We start from the raw sequence: 12,487 nt of genomic DNA on the forward strand, positions 1-12,487 counted from the left end.
AGATATATGCCCAGGAGTGGGATTGCTAGATCATATGGTAGTTCTATTTTTAGTTTCTTAAGGAACTTCCATACTGCTCTCCATAGTGGCTGTACCAACTTACATTCCCACAAACAGTGTCGGAAGGTTCCCTTGTCTCCACACCCTCTCTAGCATTTATCGTTTGTAGATTTTTTTGATGATGCCCATTCTAACTGTTGTGAGGTGATATCTCATTGTAGTTTTGATTTGCATTTCTCTAATAATTAGTGATGTTGAGCATCTATGTGCCTCTGGGCCATCTGTATGTCTTCTTTGGAGAAATGTCTATTTAGGTCTTCTGTCCATTTTTTTGATTGGGTTGTTTGTTTTTTTGATATTGAGCTCATGAGCTGTTTGTAAATTTTGGAGACTAATCCCTTGTCAGTTGCATCATTTGCAAATATTTTCTCCCATTCTGAGGGTTGTCTTTTGGTCTTTTTTATGGTTTCCTTTGCTGTACAAAACAGAAACAGACTCATAGACTTAGAGAATGAACTTATGGTTACCAGTGGGGAAGGCTGGGGGGAGGGATAGATAGGGACTGTGGGATTGACATGTACACACTGCTATATTTTACATAGATAACCAACAAGGACCTACTGTGTAGCACAGGGAATTCTGCTCAGTATTCTGTAATAACCTTAATGGGAAAGGAATTTGAAAAAGAATATCTACATGTATATGTATATGTATAACTGAATCACTTTGCTGTACACCTGAAACTAACACAACAACATTGTTAATCGACTATACTCCAATGTAACATTAAAAAAATAAAAAAAGAGGAAAAATAAAAATAATTTTAAGGCACATAAGAAAAAGAATCTATAACTGAATTCTTACCTTCTTTCTCTCATTTGTCCTGGTCTTAACTAAAACTTAACCTCTTTGTACAGGAGTTGTGAATGGGTCTAAATGAAGGAGAGACAGAAAAGATAAAACTGAGGACTACAAAAGATTTATTAATTATTGGTAAATTTATTTTCTGAAGCCTAGCGTCAAAAGAGAGTCAACTCTATTATGTTCCAGGGTGCTTCACTATAAGCACACATAATAGCTAATTATTGATCAGAAAAAAGAGGGTCAGAAAGTCAGAGACACTTAAAGACTCATCATAACCCTCTGAGGTGTTATTATTCCATGTTCCAGATGAAGCTCCGAGGGGTTAAATATTTCATCAGCAATATCACAGCTCACTTAGGTTTGCACCAACTTGAGCAAAGGTCTCCTGATCCCTCGTTCTTTACTCCTTTTCCCCCACACTCACTGTCTCATGGAGTTTCAGGGACACACCTTCACCCTCCCTTACTCGGATGGAAGATACAGGTGATAGTTATGTTGGCATTTAACAGATTCTGTTTCACTCATTAAAAATGCTGAGGTGGTGAACTTGTATCACTTCTATGGTTCCCAGTAATGTTCAACCTTAAGTTTAAAAAAATCTAGGAGATTAAAGAGCATGTTATCTGGCAAGTTCATTCCACCCCCAGTGGTTATTAATTTTGGAACACATCTGAATTCCTTCTCTGTGGCATATGCTTTAGCAGAGGAAAAGACAGCTCCAGGCCAGGGTCAGATTTCAAGTTCTCATCTGTTGGTACCACTACCAGATCCCTCTTTGTCGTCAACTTTTGAGATCTTCCCTGAGTACAACTTGGTTTCCGAAGTGCTACACAGTGCCTCTGGTCATCATTCTCTTCACACAACCACAATCTCCTCTCCTGGAAAAGCATCTACTCTACTGAGCTTTGCTTTTGGAAAGAACTTCTCCCTGAGACCAGGTTGAGAGCGACTCTCTGGTGCCATACTTCCCAGCATGGAGGTGAAGAACTTTGAAGTTTGGGATTATGTCGTCTTTGCAGCCCTCTTTGTCATTTCCTCTGGAATTGGGGTGTTCTTTGCCATTAGGGAGAGAAAAAAGGCAACTTCAAGGGAGTTTTTGGTTGGGGGACGGCAAATGACCTTTGGCCCCGTGGCATTGTCTCTGACAGCCAGCTTCATGTCCGCTGTCACTGTCCTGGGGACCCCGGCTGAGGTCTACCGCTTTGGGGCATCCTTCATCATCTTCTTCATTGCGTACGCATTTGTGATCCTCTTCACATCAGAGCTCTTTCTCCCTGTGTTCTACAGATCTGGCATCACCAGCACATATGAGGTAAGACAACTACTTCCTTCATCTTCATTTTGGGAGGTAGTTGCTGTTTCCTCTCCACTTGAACATGTTTTGTTATTCTTGCTTTTTTCTCTAGTGATACACATTGCCTTGATGATAACACATGATAGTTGAAAAACACTCACTTATTTTCAGGGCAATTACACATCATGGGAAAAAATATTGCAGTGTTATTGGGGAAAGCTTAAGCTTTGGATACAGATACACTTGTATCCAAAGACATCTACAGACACCTACACTTTCCATCTGTAGAACAGAAATAACAAAGTCAAGCATGCCAGGCTACTTCAATGATTAAATGAGAACATGTAGGTAAACATCTAATATACTGTCTAACTTGTAGGAGATTCTCAATGAAGGAAAGCTGATGTTATTACTTGTATTATTATTAACATCAGTATTCTGCAAAGCACAAAGAACATTGTGTAGTGTCACTTTTCAGCTAAGAAAACGGAGATACAGATAAATGACTTAGTCAAGGTTGTACAGTGGATTGTACAGTTTTAGTAAAACAGTTCAGTTACTACATTAAACCAATTGCAAATATATAACTGAGGAGATTTGAGACAGTACAGATAGAGGACATATAAGCATTTCATTGAATTTAATTTACCATTTACCTTTGCCCTTTACATATTTTTTAAATTGTAGTACCCTAATAAGAAGAAATTCAGATTGTGTAAAGTACATATTTTGGGACTGCCTCTTTCTTTATAAGAATTAGCAGTGTGGCATTAAAAGGGGTTTAAAGTATGAACTTTAAACTCAGGTTACTTGGCTTTGAATACTAGCTCTGCTGCTTAACTAGCTGTATGACTTTGGGAAAATGACTTACCCTCTCTGTACCTGATTTTCACATATGTAAAATAAGAATAATAAAACTACCTATCTTAAAGAATGTCTGTGAGGAGTAAATGAGTTATTATATGCAAATACTTTTAACAGAGCCTGGCAAGTTGTAAATGCCATGGAAGAGTTTTATATTATTTATCATTATTGTTCTTGTTTTTGTTACAGTCCCCAAATTTCTACCAATCTCTGTATAGAAACTTGAATTTATGTTTATTTGTTCATCATCCATCTTCTGCTACCTAGCCATAGATATTCTTACCAGGATCTTTTGAAGTAGTTAAAACTGAAAGGGTAGAGTCTATTTCCCGACCTCTTGAATCTGGGATGGTGACTTGCTTGTGACTTGCTTTGACCAATATCATGTGGCAGAAGTGATGTGTGAATTGGGAGCTTAAGTCTCATGAGGCTTATAGCTTCTGCCTTTGCCTTCTTGCAATGTTGTCCTGATATAGCTATGTCAGGAAGTGGGTCTAGTTGTTCTAGCTTCTGGAGGATGAGTGAACAAGTAGAGAAGAACAGAAGCACACTGGCCGGCAGCCAACACCAATCACCAGACATGTGAGTGATGCCATCTTGGATTTTCTCCCCCAGCTGAACTTCCCATTGATTGCAGCCCCATGGCAGCCCTTGATTCAGGAGAATCAAGTAGAGGAATCACCCAGCCAATCCTAATAATTGTGAGAAATATTAAGTCCTTGGTTTTTAAGCCATTGAGTTTTGGGATTGGCAATAGCCAACTTATTTAAATGCTTTGATATGCAGGGGGATTTCAAGACTAATCTATGTCATCTGTGCTACTTTGTCACTATCCTCTCCCGTGTCAAAGCATAAGGAACTGTTCTCACCTTCAAGTTATAAATTAGACTCAACTCATTTGCAATATCATACATTTTCATTATCTCCACTTGGACAGTTTATAATTGGTCTCATCATGTTGTCTCCACTTCACTTAGAGTTATCTTCTTCTTTGTCTTATCAAACACTAATAGATCTAGCATGCTATTATTTACCCTTAACACTACCTGTGAGCTGATGTCTACCTGCTTTCTCATTTTTCTTGGACTTCTTAAGCTAAATAGTTTCTGAACTACTTACTTCTCTCTAATCCAGACTTTTTCATTATAATGCCCAGGCTACTACTTCTTCCATAGTGTTTTCTAAGCATAGATTATACACTTTTTTTTTCTGTAAATTGCTTTCCTTTTAGTTCTCCTTTAAACTACGTTTGTGGCATTTTAGTAATTATATTTAAAATTTGAGAAATTAGGTGTGTAGGTATAAGATATCATTATTGAGTATTATTTCAGTACAGTAAATAAAGTGACAAAATATTTGTTGTAAATGGATATTTAGGGTGTGATAGGGTCTAAACCAATGTTATGAGGCCTTTTTAGGTCATTATAAGGATTGGTGTTTACTCTCAGTGGGATGGGTCATTGCACTGTTTAGGCAGGAGAGTGCTGTAATGTGATTTGTATTTTAAGAGTATGACTCTAGCTGTATGTTGAGGCTAATTATAAGGTTTTTACTGCTGAAGCAGGGGGTCTAGTTAGGAAGCTATTGCTGTAATCTAGGCAAGAATGATGGTATTAGCGTGGAGACAGAGGGGATAATGCAAGTGAAATTTTGAAAGGGTGGGGAGGAGGTGCCAGGATTCTTTCATGAATTGCATGTGGGGAGTGAGACAGAAAGAGGAGTCAAGGATGGCTCCATGATACTTGAACCAACATGAAAAGTGGACTTATTTCCTGAGATGGAAAATAGTGTGGCTATATCAGGTTTGGGGTTTTGAAAATAGTCAAACATGATGGTAAATGTTACCTGTGCTATTTTTAAAAGCAAGCACAAAGCATGCAACTTTTCTGCTGAACTTCCATTTTTACTTTTGACTGTAGTTAAAACTATACACCGATCCAGGATGACCATTGGATACGTGAGTGAGTGAATACAATCTTTCAGATGGAGAATTATGCAGTTTGAATAGTCTCTTATTTCATGGATGAGAAACCAGAGGCTTAGATAACAGAGTGAGATAGTGGCAAAGCTCAAACTAGAATTCAAGGTGTCTTACTTCTGATCTAGTTCTTTTTTTTTCATATATATTTTTCTTAATACTGTCTCTCTAGTTTGACTGAATTGACTGAATTTAGAGGAACTAAACTGAAATGTTAAAACCATTGACTTTTGCTGATTCCTATAGCAGTTTTCTCACTACCTTTCCATTTTTCAGGAACAATTTCCCCTTTGCTTTCCTAGACTTCATATGCCAAACAGTCCCAAAGCCAATATCACATAGTTTGGGTTTTGTTACATTTCTCCACTTCTGATACCACATTTTATATCAGTTATCTATTGCTGTGTAACATACCATCCCAAAACAAATTTCTTAAACCAACAATTTTACCTGCTCACAATTTTGTGGATCAGTAACCTGACCTGAGCTCAAGAGAGTCTAGTAAGACAGTAAGGTTCTTCTGGTCTTACTTGGGGCCATCTCTGTAACTGCCATCAGCTAGTGGGTTGGTTAGTGGCTCGTTGGTCTAGGGGAACTCAGATGGGACAGCTTGTAGCATACTACACTTGGTTTCATCCTCTAGTAGGCTATCCTGGGTTCTTCATGTGATGGGAAAAGAATCCCTGTCAACCAGAAGACACAGCTCATTACAAGCAATTTTGCAGTCTCCACTTGAATCATATTTGGTAGAAATATCACCGTCTTAAGTTGCGTTCCCCCAGAGGCAAATTCTGAGACAAGGAGTTTAATGCAAGTCATTTTGGGGGGAAATGATTTTATTAAGCATTGGTAGGCAAGTGGCAAGTAAGACATGGAAAAAAAGGAAGCCAATAAAGTTATGTTTTTGAGCAGGTTGTTATTGTGAGCAACTGAGGTTCTAGCTCACTGGGGATTTCTGGGGGACAATACAGATCACATGTCAGGGTTGGTCTCCTTGAAATGAAAATAACTGGGATTTTTTGGTCCAACTTCCTTTTGTCATTGGCTGAAAGACAATGATAACACCCCCCAAGCACTTCTAGTCTGCCCTGTGCAAGGGGTGAGATAAAGCCCTCAAGCAGAAAATCACGGTGCAGTTAGATGCTATCAACATGTACTGGGACAGAGAATGCCAATAAGCTCCAGGAGTCACACCCACAGTGACTACTAGTCAGTAAGATCCCACTATATTCCCGTCCCTGCACTTGATGTTATCGTACACTATACCATTAGATCCTACAAATGCCAATTTTAGAAAGAGGTGGCCATCATTTAGTGCAATAAACTAATCCTTCCAAGGACATGTGATTTGAACCCATGTTGTCTTCAGCTTAAAAGTTTTGCACTGTTTTTTATCCTATGATACCTGAGACTTTCAGTTTCTCTCTCAGTGACTTCCTTACTTCTTTAAAAATATTTTCCTCATACCTGGTGCCCTCAGTTACACATCCACTTGATTATTACCTGACTCACAGTGTACTGAATGTGTTGTCTGAATAAAGATGGTCTGAAAATAAGGTGGTTCCTCCCTTGGGGGAAGGGTTGAGCAGTAAATTGGGAGATGTGGATTAGTGTGAAACTGAGTCACAATTCTGTCAAGAGGAGTTTTTTCTAGGGTTTCAAAGAAGGTTCCACCTTAAGCCATCAATCAACACTTACTTATATATTATTTCTAGGAAAAGGACACATCAGTAAACTTCTGGGTTAATCAAAATGATTTTTCTTAAATTAGATAAGAAAGAACTGCTACCAATTAGAAATTACTACCAAGAACTACCACCAGGATATTAAGTCCTCAAGTCATTTGCTACTTTTAACATTCATTTTGTTCATTCAGTACATGTTTATCATACACTGGAAGACAAATACTAGTGCCTTCTAGAATATTTGTTCAGGAATACCTTTCTTGACCTCCAACAGTAAATCAGATCCATCTGTTTAGTGTGTTCACACCTCCCTGTAGCTTTTTAGTACATACCATCACAGTAACTTTACTTTAGTATAAATTTGTTAATGGTCTCCTCTAATCTGTAAAATCCTTTGTGACATGAACTATATAATATTTGCTATCATTGTATAGCAGAATGCCATATGGAGGGAAAGTAATAAATATTTGTTAGATGAATGAATACATGAAAGACGAAGATAAAATGAATAAAATAAGACCCTGTTTACATGTACCAGGGAAAGTAAGTGTGGTAGGCTGAAAAATGCATCCCCCTCCCTCTAAAAATCATAATAAATGTTCTAATCCCAGGAACCTGTGACTGTTACCTTATATAGTTTAGAAAAAGAGATCTCTGTAAAGTTGAATAAATTAAGGATCTTGAGATGGAGAGATTATCCTGGTTAAACCAGGTAGGCCTTAAGTACAAGCACATTTATATGAGGGAGGCAGAAGGAGATTTGACAGACAGAAGAAAAGGCAGTGTGACCAAAGAGGCAGAGATTAGAGTGATAAAGCTAAAAGCTAAAGGACTGCCTGCAGCCACCAAAAACCCCAAAGAAACAAATTCTTCCCTAAGACCTCCAGAGGGAGCAGAGCCCTGCCAACACTTTGATTTTGGCCCAGTGAAATTGATTTTGAACTCCTGGCTTCCAGCAGAACTGTAAGAGAACACAGTTCTGTTGCGTTAAGCCACCCAATTTGTGATATTTTGTTACAGTAGCCATACGAAACAAATACAGTAAGCTACGCGAATCCAACACTAAAATACAAGGCAGCAGGTGATCAAGTGTTATTACATATGAAAGAAGTTTAATATTAGTTGCCCTAAATGCTCAGAGGAGAAAGTATGAGTAGGAACAGGAATGGCAATTGGGCTATCCTTTTTTTTTGTTTGTTTTTTTACATCTTTATTGGAGTATAATTGCTTTACAATGGTGTGTTAGTTTCTGCTTTATAACAAAGTGAATCAGTTATACATATACATATGTTCCCATATCTCTTCCCTCTTGCATCTGCCTCCCTCCCACCCTCCCTATCCCACCCCTCTAGGTGGTCACAAAGCACCGAGCTGATCTCCCTGTGCTATGCGGCTGCTTCCCACTAGCTATCAGTTTTACATTTGGTAGTGTATAAATGTCCATGCCACTCTCTCACTTTGTCACAGCTTATCCTTCCCTCCCCATATCCTCAAGTCCATTCTCTAAGAATTGGTGAATTTGGAGAGAGGGAGGCTCTCTCACACTGAAAATCTGCCTACACAAAGGACAAATCTGCAGAGTACAAAGCATGCTGGTTGAATTATACATAATGATTTTACGTGGAGAATAAATCATGTGAGGGTTAGTGATGTGAGCTAACAAGAAGGGTGTGGACCAGACAGTAGAGAGTTTAGAATGTCAAGCCTGGGATGTGCATTTTGTTTTGTCAATGATAGAGAGTCACTGGAAAGTTTGAGGAAAAGCATGACATGACCAGAGCTCTGCTTTAGGAGAATCAGTGCAGCAGGTGTGTGGTTGGTGGAATGAGTGGGCAAGGCTTGGAATTAGAGAGGTCAGTTAGGGGGCTACTGCATTGATCTGGGAAAGAGGAAAGGAAGGCCTGAGCTGAATCTGGGGACAGTGGGATATAAAAGGAAATAATGGCTTTGGCATATCCACTAGGAAGAGCCCTGGATAATGAGCCAGAAAATCTGGTTTTTATTGAAGCAATAACAATTTAAAAATAAAAAACATTTATCTTCTCTGACCCTCAAGGGAAGCTTGAGCAAAAATTGAGTTTTACTGTATCTTTGACTTTAAATAATCCAAATTTGTTTCCTTTTCTCCCAAAGTACAGATAGTATAAAATCATGTTATAAACTAAGCACTAAACTCAGAGAAATACCAAGAAAACAGAAAACCTTCTTAGCAGCCCTTACATAAAACTTGCTGATTCTTTGCACGTCCTTCTCTCTGTTCTTTCTAGTACTTACAACTACGATTCAACAAGCCAGTTCGCTATGCAGCCACAGCCATCTACATTTTGCAGACGGTAAGGAGTAAGGGTTGCTGCAGAGGTGGATTGGGGAACGACAAGTATGGGTTTGTTTATTTCAGGGGGCAATTAACACAATTAAAAGAAACATTCAACACTAAGAAGAAACTACTTTCTTCTAAGGATAGCACTTTCAAGACAAATGATTATATCAAGGTATTTCCACATTTCATAGACCCCATATATCTGTACAAATAATGACAAACAAATATATATATATATAATAAATCACCAAGGGAAAAAAAGCTTTTTCTTAAATTTATTTTGAACTCTTATTTAACCTGTTCAAGTTGCTTTTGATGTGAAATGATCTGGTAACTAATTCTGTTTTGTTCTGTTTTTTTACTAGTAAACTATGTTGAACCAGAAATACCCGTTTTGCTGAAAATCTGTTTAAGACTATACTCTCAAACCAATATTCCCACATTCCCCTTTTGGACTCCTCTCCTGGGTTCTAGGGTGCCCTCTTTCTGCCCCACACTTGCCTGTGGGACACCCTCAATGCATTTCCCGTGACTCACCAAGAACTTTCTGCTAGAAGCTAACTCCCTTCTCTTTTCTTAATCAAAACTCCCACTCACTGACTGAAGGATTTAAGAACAAGAAACTGCTCCTTGACCTGTCCATAGATATTTGCCTTTTAAAACCCCACATGGATCTCTAAATGGTGAAATTTCATTTAAAATTAAATGGGACTCCATCCACTTCCATCAGTGTAGTGGCTGCAGGTCTGGGAGCTTGAAGATATACCCACTATGAAGATCACCCATGTTGGTAGTTTTCCCTGCATGGTGCTCTAATCACGGATTATTTCCATCTCCACTCTAAAATTTATGTTTCAAATTGCTAAAATGTGTTTGTGTCATGGTGATATGTGTATGATGGGGTAGTGGAAGGGTGAATCAAAAACTTAACTTGAACCCTATTTTCATATCCTTCAGAAATATACCAGATCTAGCCATAAAATCTCAAAATATGCAGCCATCTTAAAAGTCCAACACTCTTCTTCCATCGCATGCTTATTATCCCTTCTGCAAATTAGTTACAGTAGCCAAGGATTTCAAAACAAGAGTGCCTGGGATTGAAGTGTTTGATGAAGAAGTTTAAGGAAATGTAGCTCTAAGGTCATAAGGAATTTTTTAGGCAGACTTACTTTCAGTGTCACTTTTCTCACTGTTCACCTGCTTCTTGTCTCTCCACCAGATTCTCTACACAGGAGTGGTGGTGTATGCTCCTGCTCTGGCCCTCAATCAAGGTGAGCTAGCGACACTCTCTTGCACTGTCCACCATTTTTATACATGCCTTGTCACCTTGAGAAATATACACACAACATCTTGTTGAGGAGACATTCCTGTGGTTAGGGTGCTTGAATTACTGTAGTTGTCACAACATAAAGCTCTATAAACTGAACGCTGAAAACAATGCAAATAACTAGTTACTTGATTTTATCCACATGGTTCCAAACACCCAATGTGATTATTGCTTGTTTTCTAATCACTGAAGTTATGCCAATTTTTTTTGAAGTATGGTTGATTTAAAGTATGTTTTTTTAGATTGTACATCAAAGTTATTCAGTTGTATATATTTTTTGTGCAAATTATTTTCCATTATAAGTTATTACAATATATTGAATATAGTTCCTCGTGCTATACAGTAAATCTTTGTTGTTTATCTTTTTTTTTCTATTGGAGTATAGCTGCTTTACAATATTGTGTTAGTTTCTGCTGTACAATGAAGTGAATCAGCTATAAGTATACATATATCCCCTCCCTGTTGGACCTCCCTCCCACCCTCCCCCCCAATCCCACCCATCTAGGTCATCACAGAGCACTGAGCTGATCTCCCTGTGCTATACAGCAGGTTCCCACCAGCTGCCTATTCTACACATGGTAGTGTACATATGTCAATCCTAATCTCCCAATTCATTCCACCCTCCCCTTCCCCACCCCCCATGTTCACATGTCTGTTCTCTACATCTGCGTCTCTATTCCTGCCTTGCAAATAGGTTCATCTGTACCATTTTTCTAGATTCCACATATATGTGTTAATATACAATATTTGTTTTTCTCTTTCTGACTTACTTCACTCTGTATGACAGTCTCTAGGTCCATCCACATCTCTACAAATGACCCAATTTCATTCTTTTTTATGGCTGAGTAGTATTCCAGTGTGTATATGTACCACTTCTTCTTTATCCATTTGTCTGTCGTTGGATATTCAGGTTGTTTTCATGTCCTGATTATTGTAAATAGTGCAATGAACACTGGGATACTTGTGTCTTTTTTTTTTAATTTTATTTATTTATTTTTTATACAGCAGGTTCTTATTAGTAATCTATTTTATACATATTAGTATATACATGTTAATCCCAATCTCCCAATTCATCCCACCACTGCCACCCCCACCCCCATTCTCCCCCCTTGGTATCCATATGTTTGTTCTCTACATCTGTGTCTCTATTTCTGCCTTGCAAACCGTTCATCTGTACTTTTCTTCTAGATTCCAAATATATGCGTTAACCGACAATATTTGTTTTTCTCTTTCTGACTTACTTCACTCTGTATGACAGTCTCTAGGTCCATCCACGTCTCTAAAATGACCCAATTTCATTCCTTTTTATGGCTGAGTAATATTCCATTGTGTATGTGTACCACATCTTCTTTAACCATTCATCTGTCTATAGGCATTTAGGTTGCTTCCATGACCTGGCTATTGTAAATAGTGCTGCAATGAACATTGGGGTGCATGTGTCTGTTTGAATTATGGTTTTCTCAGGATATATGCCCAGTAGCGGGATTGCTGGGTCATATGGTAATTCTATTTTTAGTTTTTTAAGGAACCTCCATACTGTTCTCCATAGTGGTTGTATTAATTTACATTCCCACCAACAGTGCAAGAGGGTTCCCCTTTCTCCACACCCTCTCCAGCATTTATTTTTGTAGATTTTTTCATGATGGCCATTCTGACCGGTGTGAGGTATGTATAGTAGTGTGTTTCAGTAATCTCATACTACTAACTTATCCCTACTCCTTCCCTTTCTCCTTTGGTAACAGTAAGTTTGACAATTTTGTATGGTACATACACAACCACTAAATAAGGTCATCTATAATATATGTCCTTTCTCAGCAATCTCATGAAGTTGATACTCTGAATACATGAGTAAAATGTGCTTGTAGTAATTATTTTAAGATTTATACCTGAGCCCTTTGAAAGAATAGAATCCCAGGGAAAAAAAGGAAAGAAGAAACAAAAGTGAAAGAAATTTCATAATAATACCTGTAATATTAGAAGTCCTCAGTATTCAATTTAATTGTGCTATGTGATTATAATGAGAAATATTTATTCATGGTCAACGTTTAGGTGGTTTCAAAGTACTCAGACTAACTTTGTTAAGAAAAACAAACAAACAAACAATTGGTGCAGAGATTGGAAGCTCTAGAATATTAAGAGAAATAATTTGGCTTTT

At 38.1% G+C, this 12,487-nt stretch overlaps 1 protein-coding gene across 1 annotated transcript in view; it reads left to right on the forward strand.

Annotated features, from left to right (window-relative positions):
* The first annotated feature begins 1,837 nt into the window (after positions 1–1,837).
* SLC5A12 (solute carrier family 5 member 12) overlaps positions 1,838–12,487 on the forward strand; it is a 41,869-nt gene continuing 31,219 nt past the window's right edge. The window contains exons 1-3 of the mRNA XM_030864947.2: positions 1,838–2,176; positions 8,953–9,018; positions 10,225–10,276. Of these exons, the coding sequence (XP_030720807.2) occupies positions 1,838–2,176; positions 8,953–9,018; positions 10,225–10,276 (457 nt within the window). The remainder of the gene's footprint in view (positions 2,177–8,952; positions 9,019–10,224; positions 10,277–12,487) is intronic.

This window comes from Globicephala melas, chromosome 8 (assembly GCF_963455315.2).
Source record: "Globicephala melas chromosome 8, mGloMel1.2, whole genome shotgun sequence".
Classification (NCBI taxonomy): domain Eukaryota; kingdom Metazoa; phylum Chordata; class Mammalia; order Artiodactyla; family Delphinidae; genus Globicephala; species Globicephala melas.